Below are 14,893 nucleotides of genomic sequence, written 5' to 3'. Positions count from 1 at the left end.
TAAGTTTGTTATTTTTGAACTTCACCAACTTCACCGTTTAATTGCACCTTATGTCTTTCATAGTTAAGGCTTGTTTGTTCCAAATCGGTTCATACACATGATGTTGCTTAATATTTCATATTATGTTGCATAGTAAGCCTTTTTTGGTGTACAAGACTTCTTTTGAAGATTAAGCATAATTCGTGTTTATGCAAAATTGTTTTGATGGATTATATTGGACCTTTGATTCAATTTGTTAATCGGTCCTCTTTGTAAAAACTTTTATTTAGAAAATGATTCCTTATGTGTTTATTGCCCTTTTGTGGCATTTATGTTTGTCCATCACATGTTATTTAATGCATCATTTATTTGGCCTTAGTATTTTTATATTAGAGATGTTTGACGAGGTGAGTTATGGGCACCTCGTGTTGTATCATTTTTAGATTGTCCACCTTCCATATTATAGATGGTTGTTGAGGTGAGTTATGGGCACCTTGGGACTCTAAAATGATTTGTTATTTGATCTCTAATTATGAGCATGTCACTCATTTTTTCTCTTGTGCCATTGATATTATGGATGCTTTTATGTGATGGACATATGGTATTTGAAACCTTAAATGTTTTAAGGTACATTTAAAATCAAGATGTTTTGGGATTATAGCCCAACCTTTTATTTTATGAATCTTATGAGTGCATTTGCACATTTGTGATTCCGTATGTTGTGCTCGTTGTGCACGTGTTCTTGTGTTTTTTCACAAGTATTCTTGGTATGTGTATGTTCACACATTTGTTCTCAAGAATTTTATTTTATCGATTATAGTATCTTGTTGAAGATATTTTTTACATGCATGTTATTGTTATGAGAATTCATTGTTTTATTCGAGGTTTATTTTCATTACAAGTTTATTGCCTCAAAAGTCTTTTCCTTTTATGCCCATTATCTAAGTGTCATCATATTTAAACAAGAATTTTATTACACCTTCGTGTGTTTTTAGCCCTTTGTTGGCTTTTGCTCTCTTGGTCTAGTAGCTGAACACACTTTTCTTGAGTGTTTTTATATGTAGACAAGGCACGTTGATTCACACTATGGTGTGTGATTTTGAGCCTATGTTGGCGTTTGTGTCCTTGTTCTAGTCGCTTAAGATGTATGCCCATGGTTGGCTTATTTCACTCATTTCAAGTGCTATCATATGTAGACAAGAGATGTATTATGTTTTAGCCCATGGTTGGCTTATTACTCTTGTTCTAGTAGCTGAACATACTTGGTTTTAAGTGTATTTTTTACGTAGACAAGAGATACTTTTTAGTCCATGTTGGCATGTATTCTCTTGTTCTTGTCGTAGATGCACTTATTTCAAGTATTATTATATGTAGACAAGAGGTTCTTTTACACACCTTTGTGTGTGTCTTTGGCCTTTAATGGCTTTATATTCTTGATCTAGTAGCTTATACACTTGATTTATGGGTTTTGGAAGACTAATGAGGAAGATGTTTGTAATGGATAAACTTTTGTTGAAATTTGCAAAATTTCATTCATGACTTGTGTTTTTCAAGCAAATCATATTTTTGATATGCATATCAAGTTGATTTCTTAGCATTTAATCCATATATTAAGTGCTTATGGTTTTTGCCACCCTTATATGCAAAAATGTGTATTAAGTATGTCTTTTATAAATGATTTTAAAACCTTGTGAACTCTTGGGTTTATTCTGCCTAAAGTATGCTTGGAAACTTTGGTTCTCTTGTTTGGCACTTCATTACATGTTTGAAGCATGTTTATTAAAGAGTTCTTTGAGTATTAATTCATTTCATGATAAGTATATGCATATGCTCTTTATGGCCTTTTTGGGCCCTCATTCAATAATGTTTATGTATATCATGCCTCTTCGTAGGCTTATTGTGGTGTCCCTTAGTGGACCATTTTGTTATTCCCCATTATGGGGTTATATTTGTCCAATGGTGGACCTTATGAATGCATTATGCATTCTTGCAATTTTTGCATAATTTGCTTCCGCTCATTTTGTTTTAACATAATGTATGCTTTAGAAACTTTGGTTTTCTAAATTTTTCGTTTCATACTAAAGTAACTATCATATTATGCATAAATTTTGCACCTTGTTAGGAATGTTCCTTTTTGAGTAAAGTGCAAAGATATTGTTTACTTGTTCTTTGTTGTTTTCTTTTCTCAGAATCTTGGAGATAGGACAAAGGGAAGTACCCTGGATGGTTCGGGAAATGGGTTTATCATTTGAAGACAATTGGAGGAAGGCTATTTCAAGTTTCATTGCATCCTTGCCGAAGCCTCTTGGAGTCGCTGAAGCATCGTGGAGTTTTGCCTTTTTTTTTCAATCTTTTTGTTTCCCTGCAAAGCTTGAGGGGGGTGTTAAAATGTACCAATCAATTGTTGTAATTAGATATATTTTATATATATAAAAGATGATACATATACATATATGGTATATATGTATGTGTATCCTCCTATTTATATATATAAAATATATATTTTCCTTTTGTTTAGTCGTAGGGGTATTTTAGTCTTTTCCTCTGTTTTACGCACATTCACTTTATGGATGTGATTGTAATTTATTTTATTTTTCTTTTTCTTTTTTCTCAAGTACCAAAAGGTACCTTGGGGGGCCCACTCAAATAGACGTTGGGCCCCTTCCAACGGTCACATTTGTGACCGTTGGAGGGGCTCCAACGTCTATGAGTGGAGCCCCTCCAAGGCTCCTTTTTGTTGTTATAAATAGGGGCTTTCCCCTTTGTATTTCTTACTTCTTGAGGGAGCTTATGCTCCATTGTAATGGGGTTTTTACCCCTTGTCCATTGTTTCTTCAATGATATGCAACTTATGACTTTATGTCATATTTTTCCCTTGTTATGGGTTTTATGGGTTAGCACATTATGTGCTTGTGTTGTTTCCCTTTAATGGGTATATTTGCACTTCACGTGCATAAATATGGGTTCATTATTGAACCCAATGTATTCCAACTCACTTTCTAACAGTCTATAATGTACTTTTCAGGACAACCAAACACTTTCGGAAAGATGATTGAACTTTTGTAAACTTATAAAACAACCATTGCTGGTTCCAAGTTCCAACCAAGTCCAGGCACCAAGATAGTATTCGAGAATTTACTAAAGACAGTACAGTTAAAAAAAAGAAAAATAAATAAAATCAAGAAAGAAAAACAGCAAAAATGTGCTCATATAAGTGAGTAATAGAAGAAGAAAGAAACCTAGTATATATGTCTATGTCAAAGTAAGTATGAATGGAGAAACACAATAAAGCCCCCAAAATGCTGGCATTTCAGACAAAGTTATGCTTTGCAAGACCTTCATACATAGTAAATCACAGAGTACAAGCTTAAGCAATAACACAAATATGATCCCTTTTTTCTCCTTGTTTGTAACATATTTCAATTGAAATAGCTTATGATATCAAGATTTTGTAAGCATACCTGGAGGACAAGAGTACCATAACTACTAACTTGCAAAGTTGCAATGTCATCTCTGGCATATCCCAAGATGCCCCTTATTAAACATTTGAACTCCTCAGGAAATCCTTGATGACCTTGGACCAGGCAGTTCCCAGCTGACTGACCTGACCTCCCACTCAAACGTTCTGCTAAAATGGTGGCTGACTTTGTCACATGGAAACTTTCTGAAGAATCCAGATGTATTCCCTTACAGAGACAGAGGAGACTCCGGAAGACATGTGATCCATAACAGCTAAGAATTACATTGCCAGAAGTTACAGCCAGCTCCTGAAGAAAAAACAACAAAACTAACACGTTACACTTATATACCACCAGTTTTTTTACCAGTAGAATAATGTTGCATACAGCACAACCAGTGAAAAATCACACACCTGGCAGATCTTAGTCAATGTGTATTCAATAGCAGAATAATTATCTTCGTTATGAAGAAAACTAGACAAAGATTTCAGAGCAGTTTCAGCAACATGTGATCCTGCCTGGTCCATGGCGATGGCTGGAAACTGTTTGGCACAACTTTGAAGGAAACTACACAATTCATCTATGTTGCAGTTTTCAAGGAGTGTTTCCATTACTCGGCTAAGAATCTTGTCAGATGCAAGCTGTAATTCCTTTCCCCTTGTCTCTTCAAGGGCATTACTGCATACAACAGTTCTTTCTTCAAGATCCATTTCACTCCCTTCAAGAAGAGAGGCAATCTCAGAGAAGTATTTTGCAGCCTCAGGATCAACCATTTTCCTACATCAATTTTTGGTAAGCACAAAGTGGATCAGTCACACTGAAATTAAACAAATGCAGCCAAGTAAAAACAATTGCATCTTCTCATAAACCAATGGTTGGACCCGAATTGGTTTTATGCAACTCAACCACAGATATAAAGGATCTTGAGGGAGGTATGCTTTGTTTAGCCGTAAGAATAAAAGGCTCTAGAATAAACATAGAAAAAACACTTGTATACAGAAAAGGACACAATTTGCATCTATAAACAGGAGAAATATGTTGCAGCCTTCCTCTCTCAACCTATTGGTAGGTGAACCAGCTGCTCAACCCAACTGTGAATACAGCAAGGGAGCAGGCTAACACAACCTATTGGTCAATCTTTAGCACCCGATGCACCAAGAGAATCACTTGCGATCTCGACACAAAGGTGGCTGACATGAGAGAGTGAGGAAAAAGATGGTGTACAAGGGGAAAAAACAAGAGGGAACGAGAGAGGGTGCTTGGAGGGAACCCTGGCCTCCTTGGCATCAAAAGCAGTCTTCCTTAGTTTAGAACTCATCACTACATCACTAAACAGTGATGCCCTAGATTGATCCTGTCTAGTTGGGCCCTGATCCAACCCACAAGACCAAACCCATGCTCAGCTTCAAAGATTATACCTAGACCCAATTATAAAGGAAAACGAAAACCGACCCATACACCAATAAAACTCAAATAAAAAGTGAGACTTAAGAACTCAGTTCCTCCTAACACAATATTGGAAACTATTAGTTATTACTCCCTCCTTTAAGATCATGGCCATCCAACAAAAGTTTCTCAGGTAAGAATCTGAATCATAAAAGATTGATCACTACAATTCTGTAAACAAGTGCAAATATGTAATGGAGTAACTATGAATTATGCTTTCACAAAAAGAAAAAACAAAACAAAAATTCTTGAAATCTTCAGTTAGATTTCGCTTGTTCTCAATAAGTTTCTTACGGCAGTTTCTTTATAAAGAAAGGGAAAATATAAAAAGAAGAGGAAGAATGAGGAATTTACCCTCACACTGTTATCCTTTTCTGTAAAACAGGAAAAATGTAACCCGCATAAGAGAGAGAGATGTTACTCTTACTTGCAATTCACATTTCCCTGGTTTTTAAATACTAAAATCCAATCTTGTTCTGTGCTTCTAGTTCCAATTTTCAAATCTACATTATTTTGCTATCACAATCTGAATCCACATTTATCCCAAATCCTTCCAAGATCAAGCAACCTGCTTCAGTCTTGTATATCATGCTCAATTGCAATCTTTTAGAATCCTCCACCAAATATGTTTCAATCATAGCAATATGTTCCCTCCACACACACGGCCGGATCATTAAAATGCCATCTTACGATCTCCTAGAGACATTTCCCATGCATGAACAATACTATTTTTCAATCTCGATCGTGCATTATTGCGTCGAACTTTATTTTCAATTTTCTTATACAACAATCTAATCTTCTTCATTATCCAAATTCAGGAATCTGTAACATTTCACTTGACTCCTTCAGTCACAACTCATGACTTGTGCAGGACAACCCAAAAACTCAGATGGGCCATGAATCTTTTACTTTAAGGACTGACAAAAAATATAAATAAGAGACAAAACAAAAGCGGAACTAATTTTTAGCTTGAACATTCCAATTGTAACACCCCAAAATTTCAAACTTGTGAACCTTTCAGAAAACAAGCAAGAGACTAGAAAAAATCTCTTTCCTTTCAGAGTCCATGTAATCAGCGGAAGATGATTCTTTTGTTGAATTCAGAAAGGCAAGCTGACAACTTTGGGCACGTTAGCCTAAAGGACCAAAACTCACTTCACATGTTACTTGCAAAACACTTGAAAAGACCACTTTTATTGAAATAAGTTCTCAAAATTACAATATTTGGACATCCCAAGGAAAATCCGTGACAAAACCAAAAAACATCCAGGACGCGAGCTAAAGCAGGAAAAAGAAATCTTGAAGTCATCTCGCAATCATGTCATCGCCTGTGATGCACCTAATCAACACTTGTACCCATAAAATAGGCTAGTTTTGCGAAAAACTAGTAGGTGCACAAGAGAGACTACAGAAAACTGAATTAAGTACATTTAATTCAGTATGCTAAGCAGTTTAAAGTAGATAACAATTTAAACAGATAAGCAGTTAAACAGATAAGCAATACAACTGTCAAAACGCAGCATAACAATTCATTTGATCGTAAGCTGTGAACTACCCAACAATTAGCAAGTCTTATGACCCATCAACCAGTGTGAACAGACTTACGTTTCGATATTACTTGCCTACGGGTACGCGCAGCCACGAATTGTAGAAACAACTGAGACTAGTTTGAACGACTGTTATTCTATGTATTTTCAATAACCCGAATAGCTAGTTGAGTCCGCTCCTAAGGGGACGGCTTTCAGCCGAGAAAGGATTCCCCAAAAGCAGTCAGTTACTTGGCAACGGATGCATCCAACTTCTGCAGAAGTTCATGTGATCTACCACCTAAGATAATGTTTGGTAGTCCCCTTTCTCCTAACTCCAATGACTGGGGAGGCCAGATCTTTGCCCGTGAGGTGGTTGTTAACAATCTGTTCATTGAAGTTTTTGTACCGATCCATCCTCTCCCTTGACAGAAACAAAAGGCGAATGAGTGTGTTAGGCGTTGCTTAACTAACGATTCATTCTACATGCTCTGGTCTTTCAACCGCTCGAGCATCTTGCTTGTGAAGGCGATCAATCACCATTTTATGTGATTACAACATTGTGCATTTAGCATTGATCGAGGTCGCTCGACCGTCGCATCCGATCATCGCAGTACTAGCGTACAGTGCACGACTACAAGTACTCTAGGATGAAAGGGATATAATTCCTCAATATGAGCCTCAACAGAAATGTTTCGCAAACATCTAATGTTTCTCAAACTTTACTTTTGACATTCTTTATCTTTTGAAACAGTCATCAGCTTGTGCCAACATTTGGCATGCGAGTTTCCAGAATCTCATCCGCTATCGTAGTATCTACATGCCTTGCATAACTCGATACTGGCCTCAATAAACGGGATACGAGTTTCTCAACATAACCCCCGCTAAGAAGTTCGTTCAAGCCCCAATTCGGGGTAAACCGAGATATGTCGGATAGACAAACAAAATCAACCAATCACATCCTTCCAAATACTTCAATTTAGGCAGTCTTTGATGCTTTTGAGCAGCTCCCTAATTTATCAAGTCTACTTTTCAAGACTGCTCACTCGAAAAGCCAGGATTCTTGTTGGGGATCCCTCTCCTTAGTCGAGGATGTATCGTTAAGCCCCCGAGTCAACTCTTGTCGCAAGAGAAAGAGTGGTAAATGACTTTGCATCCTTTACGAGGATGCAATAAACAAAAACTTGAGCGTCATCTACAATGGCAAGACAGTAACGAAACATTTGCAAAAGCAGAAGCCTGGGCGCAAAGCGCAACGGCAAAGTAAAGACTGAAAACAGGAGTGCAAACGCAAAGCCTGAGCGCAAAGCCCGACAGTAAAAAAAGACATGAGAGAAAGTAAAGGACAAAGATCGCGAAATCACATCCTTGAGTTAACTGCATACTCGTATATATATATATATATATATATATATATATATATATATATATATATATATCCTTTTTAATTAATTGAACTTAATTCAATTGTCCAAATCCTCCGTGCAATCTTCCCCTACCTCATGAAGTTGCGAGCTTGATGGTGTTTGCGGGCATAAGAGATTGACGGCTTAAGCCACGGGGGTGCGAGCGGGATCCATCGTACGAGCCGAGCTGCAAAAGCGACATCCTTAGCAAGCTAACACCAAAATAGAAGGCCAAGGGCACTGCCATTGTTCTGACCCGAAGGAAGCATAGGCAGGGGCTTACGAAGGCAACGAGAGAGGTAGGGGATCCGCTCCTGCCTGCCTAAAACTGGCGAAGGCAACGAGAGAGGGTGCAGAGAGAGGGCTCAGTCCCTCCCCTAACAACGAGGGTGCAGTGAGGGGGGCTCGACCCCTCCCCTGACCAATAGAGGGAGGTATCGGCCCCTTCCCAGCGAAACACGGAAGCAGGCAAGGGTTCGACCCCTCCCCTTGTGTAAAAGACAAGCAGGGAGGGGTTCGACCCCTCCCCCTGTGTAAAAGGGACGGAGGAAGGGGCTCGACCCCTCCTCCTGCGTACTACTAAGGCAGGGAGGGTCCCCTCCCGCGCGTAGCTCGAAGGCAAGGAGGGCTCGAGCCCTCTCCTGCGACAAACAGAGGCAGGGAGGGTCCAACCCTCCCCTGCGCATCAAAACAGGAAAGCAATGAGGGGTTCGACCCTCCCTGGTGAAAGAAAAGGCAGGCAGAGGCCCCAAACCCCCAGACGGAACCTTTCTCACATGCGACAGGGGTTTTACCCCTGCCGACCTGTCGGCAAAGTGGCAGGGGCTAAAGCCCCTGCCGTAAAAGACCGACTGGCCCTGTTGGTCGACGGAAGGAAGAAGAAAAGGGGAAGAGGAGGCGGCAGAGGGGTGCGCACCTGGGCTACCGACCTTGGGTTTCCGGAAGGGTCCGAAGGGAGCTCGGGTCGGGGTCGCCTGTGCCGATCCCGTCAACAGGAGAAGCCAGGAGAGGTGAGGGGAGGTCACCTGAGGGCTGCCGGACGGGAGGTCGCCGGCGCGAGGTGAGAGGGGAGAGGGAGTCGAGGTACCGAGAGAAACGAGAGAGCAACGGAGGGGGAGAGGGTTTCGTACCGGAAACCCCTCCCCTCCTCGTTTCATTTTATAAGCACGAAGGCGGGTGGCCTCGGGTCGGGTCCGGATCCAACACGAATCAAAATTTTTGACGTGTTTTACACCAATTGACCACCACAGTTTGTCAGCAGCATAAAGTTCCTATTCTGGTTATGTTGATAATATTGTCGTTACAAGAAATTCAAAAGATCGGGGGTGAAATTAACAATCTCTTTACTAGAGGTTTTGAAATAAACATTGTCGGGCCATAGTCAATGCAACTACAGTATATTTTATAGAAAATAAGTAAACAGTGCAAAGCATCTCGCTTGCTTGCACCTTTTCTTCAGTAGCAAAGCCAGACATCGATTTTGAAAGGGTTGGTTCATTCATGTTGCATCTATAATTCACCTCAAATACAGAACCATGTTTAAGTTAAGCTCAGAGCTCAACCATTTTATATCGGTAAACAGAACCATGTTTAATTTAAGCTCAGACACCATCCATTTTACATCAATCAAATGTTAATTAAATATACGCGAAGAAGGGAACTAGCTTCAGTTTCCAACTTATTAAATTTGAGATCTTCATTGCCCAGAAGTAAATGTGGTCATATTTGATGCAAAATGTAGTAATTAACACCTGAATTATGAAGAACCCTTCAAATAATCTCATTTTGTGCCGCTGCAAAAGTAGCATATTACAGCTACAAGGCATCAACAACGATCTCAAAGCTACTACCACATCTCCCGGTAAAGAAATCACAAAGTATATACCAAATTGCATCAATTGAGTCGCACTGACGATGTGACGAAATTGGCACAACATAAAAAGGTCCAGCGTACTAAGATCAACAATCATATCAAAGCAAGAGAAGGCTAACACATTGAAGCTCAAAATTAGCCAAACTAAGAGAAATCAGAATTATCAATACACCTGCTAAACACATTTGAAGCGTAAGAGAATGACTTTTTCAATACCAAGTTCACATATTGTAGCAGCCACTCAGTTAACAACGAAAGAAATACTGGCCAGTAACCAAACTAACACCATACAAACTTCAACATGTCTCATTAGATTTCCCCTCTTTCTTTCCTTTCTAGAATCAAAGAATGCTAAAAAGTCATGGAAAAAAGCTTCAAAGATGAGGAGCAGAACGGGTGAACGGTGTCGTTTCCAAACGCCAAAATTCACAGTTTTCTCTCATCAAACAATTGAATCACCATCCCATTCAGCGCATCTTTTCTACGAGGACCCAAAATTACCAAAATGCTTAACATTAAGAGAACTCGACATGCAACAACGGGAATCAAATTGGGCATTATGAATACGAACGTTTGAACTCAATAGAACGACAAAAAGTGGACTCACAGCAAAAAAAAAAACAGAAAATGACAGCCATCAAAAGGCCTAAACCTCTATAGCCTCGGCATGTCCAAATGATGTTCAAGAAAGAATCATTTTCGTAGGGACGAGAACAACCTGAGAGCAGTATCTCGAGAGGATGGTGCACTCGGAGTCGGCTGCGAAGAGTGGGTTTGGTGAGAGGACCCTCCCGATGAAGCTTTTCTGGTGGGTTGGTCCCCATCTGCGCGTTGTTTCCCATTCATGGGCTTCCTGTTTCTGCTGCTGCTGCCTCTCGTGCTCCCGTGCTTGGAGGGCACGTCGTCTTCGCTTGGAGCCTCCGAATGCATTCCCTTTCTCCGTCTGCTCTGCAAGACCTTCGACCCGTAACACGCCATCCTTGCACTTTTCTCTTTTTTCACCCCCAAAACTCAAACGAGTTGTTGGCACTGTGACCGTGTGTTGTTCATAGTTTTTTCACAGAGAGGTTCACAAAAGAGGCCTTAGAGAAGAAGAAGAAGAAGAAAAGTGAGGTAGAGAGAACGTCTTAGGGCTCGGGTTACAAATGGAATGAATCATACGAAGTTGAACCTTAGACCCGAATGCGAACGATGCATTTTGTTTTTCGGATATTGATTGTAGAATAGAATCTGAGTGGGGTGGGGACTTGGCTGCTAGATCTAGTTTCGATTCCCATGGGGGTCGCCCTTCTACGCAAGCCAACACTTAGCATAGGTGGCTGAGCCAGCGCGATCAGGTCTTAGTGCTGGGTGCGATTTCTTCTAGTTATGAATCCCAAAAAATAATAGAATCCGAGTCAGTTTTGTGGTCGGATTTGTGAGCATCAGACTTAATAATGGACACTCTCACCCCCATTTTCTGTGTTTTACTTAACAGTACAACTACAACCTGTGCCAGCAGTGGTTTCTGGGTTGTGTGATCTGGGTACTTTGTAAAATCCTCAGCCCGCCATCTGCTTAGGGAAGAAAAGTTGTAGGCCGGTGATCATGCCTACCGGTTTCCCTAAACCCAAAGGATCTCATTCTTTGATGTTCGGTCCTAGACATCCAGCGGATGCATATGGACGGCTGGGATCAGACGACATCCAGGTGAGAATGCAGACCAATCCTAGCCATCAGTTGGACGCCTAAGTTTGAGTGTTGGGTGGAACCCATATGCGAGGTGCAAATCACAGGAAAACAGAGATGCTACCAAGGAATGAGGGCAGCTTCAAAGTTGTCCTGTTTGAGAATTGAGACAGAAGAAGGTAATTCTTTTACTATACATTAAATAATAAAGGAAACCAGCACACCAGGTAAGCGTGTTATAATCAGCTGTTACTAAAAACTGTGGAGTTCAGTTGTTCAATTTTGAACACCACAATCATGCCTAGTGAAATACATCACGAAACTATTATCGGACACGCAAATTGCGTACTTGAGAGAGAGAGAGAGAGAGAGAGAGAGATTTCAAATAAGCTATCAAAAATATATATCAAACTAAAACCCGGATACTTTTTGAGAGCGGATCCTACCAACGCTGGGTGAGATTGCTAATCTCACACAGCGTTTGACAGAATCCTCTCATATTTTTTTCAGGCTTTGAATTGCAGTATATCACTTTTGAATTTAAGAGTACGAGGTTCTAAAAAAAGAAAAAAGAAAACTAACCCCGTGTTTCTATCGCCTTATATAAATTGCTCGTTGCCATTTATGCTTATTTTAAAGAGCACGTTTTGGTGTTAGGATATTTTTTTTACTTTTTTGAATGATTTTTTTTATAAATTTCACCTTTTGTTTCAAAAGGAAAAGTTTACCTTTTTTTTTTCGGAAACACTTATTTTCTTCCATAATCCACACAACCATCACTATTACAACTACCACCATTACCACCACCTCCACCACCACTACCTTTACCATCACCACCATTACCATCACGGCCACCTATCATTATCATTACCACTACCACCACCACCACCACCACCTTTGTAATTTTCACCAGTATCACCACTTAGGGGTGTCAATGGGTTTGGTTTATCCAGACTCAGCTGGGACCAAACCCTATAGGGTCTGGGTACGGTGACAAATAATAAGACCCGATTAGGACTCCGGTCCGAACTCAAATGTCCGATTAATACATGAACCCAAGTATAGTTTGTAAAATTTTATACCAAACCCAGGCCCAACCTGAGTTCCGATTATGCCCTGCAAATTTTCAATGTAAAGATGATAAAAGATATTATTTTATCAAGTCTGGTTCATGTAATTTTTATCAGGTCCCAGTATGGTTTATCTTATAATAGACTCGATTATACTCGGGTCTAAACCTGATACTATACTCAAAAATCTAATCCAAGTCTGATTCCACCTAGGTTCTAACCAAACATGACCACATGATACCCCTACCACCACCATTGTTATCACCACAACCACTACTATTACCATTATGACCATCATCCCCACCATCACCATTGTCATCACCACTGCCACAACTATTACCATTACCACTAACATCATCATCATCACCATCACCACCATTAACATTGCCATCACCACCACCACTATCACCATTGCCATCGTCATCATCACACCCGCTCACTAATCTTCTTTTCTTCTTTATTGTAATTTAAATAATGATGATCCAAACATTCACCTTAATTAAAAGTAAAGGCAAGATTATTCCACTACAAGGAAAATGCGCATTGGCGACAGATGATATACGTTGTTAATCTGTCGTTGAACATCTTTGCGATAGATTTTGCAACGGACTAGCGACGTATATCATCCATCGCATAACCCTAGTTGCTAAATTGCGACAGAATTTATCTGTCGCCACTCCTTCACTATATTGCGACAGCTTAGCGGCGGATCATGTACGTCGCGAATTCATCGCTAAATAGAGACTGATTTGGTTATGCAACTGAATATAATCTGTCGTTATTTCATTGCTACTATTTATCAACGACTATTAGTGACGACTTACATTCCGTCGCAAACCGATGACTGCTTCAAATTAGCGATGGAGTAGCGACGGACATTATTCGTCGCTAATCCGTCGCTAATTTGTAATAAAAATTTTAAAAAAAAAATTGAAATATTTTGAAACTCGAGAAAAAATTCTCATACAAATCATATATCTTGCTTATAAAAAAATAGTACACATAAAAAATACATACAAATTAAACACAAATGCTAAGTTAAGCAAACTTTAACAATCAAATACTGTCCTTGCGAAGTTATAATTGGTTACAAGTTTGTCAAACAAATTAAACAAAAAAATCTAATCCTCGCCAAGATTTTGGGCATCATCCTCTTCATTTTCTCAATTTGCCCCTCCCTCCATGCCTCCATCAGCTCCTCTACGTTGATCATATCCAGCATCCTACAAAAGAGAACCAAAATGTTAGTATTTATAATCAAAACATAATGAAATAAATTATTTGTAATCCACCTAATATAATGCAACAAAGTAAATGGCTGAATGACACATAGACTAGTAATAAACTTAAGCACATTAGCAAAATTATAAAGAAAAATTTATAGTAGTTAATCATGCATACCTGACGGGCATCTGAGCTCATGTTGAATGCACATGAAGTTCTCCTGTTCTGAAAAAAGTTGCATAACTCATTACGGACAATGTTGGGGATGGCTTGATTTAAAAACTGTTGCATTTTTTCGTCAAGACACTGACAGACACCATCCTAAGACATAGCAGGGTCAATAGGACGTTGAGAGTTGATGCTGGCGGGAGAACTCTGTGAGCCCGGGCTACAGGAGGCAATGACTGGTGTGGTGTTCATGTTACTCCCAAACTTGATCACACGACCCTTTCACCTGTAGCAGTCACCCATGCTGCAGGATCAAAAGACGGATGCTGAGTGGAGTCATCGCCGTATCGCTGTATCATTTGTTGCTTGTATGACTCCTACAAAGTAATAATTAAGGATTATAATATTTATGATAACATAATTCAAAGTAACTTGTATATTACAATGTTTATTAATACAATAAATACATATCGTTATCGCTCTCGCCTTCTCTGATACAAAATCTCTCATGCTCTTACATTTATGTGTTTCAACAAACACATCCTTGTAAGGCACAATGTCTCCTTTTTCTGCTTCCTGCAATTTGACATGATATAAAAAATCGATTAATAAGTATGCAGAAATACTTACAAATTTGACAATATATATATTGATGACTTATCATTTTCTTCTGGTGGCTCCCAAAAGTCCTAAATCTACCTGCGTGTAGCTGTGCATCGGGCATCACTGCTCGATTTTGTGCAGCTTTTGTTGAGCGATTTCAAAAATCATTGCTCGCCCACTTATCGCACATGCCCTCCCAATAATCTCTCCTGGCAGTAGCCGGCCCATGGCCCTTCCACTGCAGTGGATCATCTATCCCACCAGCTATTTTTTTGTTGCAGTCTTCATATTGTGCAGCATGTCAATAAATTGATTGGCAGCCATCTTCTACCATACTACCCTCGCGTCATTCTCCTCGTTTGCACTCATGAAGCGATGGGAGACCTACAAATACTTTCAGAACGTTAGCATACATAAATATAAAACACTGGTTGTTTTGATAAATGATTGCATACCATGAATGGGAAAATTA

General features: G+C 39.6%; 1 protein-coding gene across 1 annotated transcript in view; it reads right to left on the bottom strand.

The window, feature by feature from the left end:
* Positions 1-10,810, bottom strand: part of LOC149827532 (pumilio homolog 23-like) — a 31,535-nt gene extending 20,725 nt beyond the window's left edge. Inside the window, exons 1-3 of the mRNA XM_090019444.1 lie at positions 10,407-10,810; positions 3,851-4,214; positions 3,441-3,746 (exon numbers count right to left, since the gene is read on the bottom strand). Coding sequence (XP_089875570.1) covers positions 3,441-3,746; positions 3,851-4,214; positions 10,407-10,666 — 930 coding nt within the window. The 5' untranslated portion in view covers positions 10,667-10,810. The remainder of the gene's footprint in view (positions 1-3,440; positions 3,747-3,850; positions 4,215-10,406) is intronic.
* Positions 10,811-14,893: the final 4,083 nt, after the last annotated feature.

This window comes from Nuphar pumila, chromosome 10, assembly GCF_984573655.1.
Source record: "Nuphar pumila chromosome 10, dmNupPumi1.hap1.1, whole genome shotgun sequence".
Taxonomy (NCBI): Eukaryota; Viridiplantae; Streptophyta; class Magnoliopsida; order Nymphaeales; family Nymphaeaceae; genus Nuphar; species Nuphar pumila.
The sequence above is the reverse complement of the archived record's forward strand: the minus strand, read 5'-3'. Positions and strand labels throughout refer to the sequence as shown.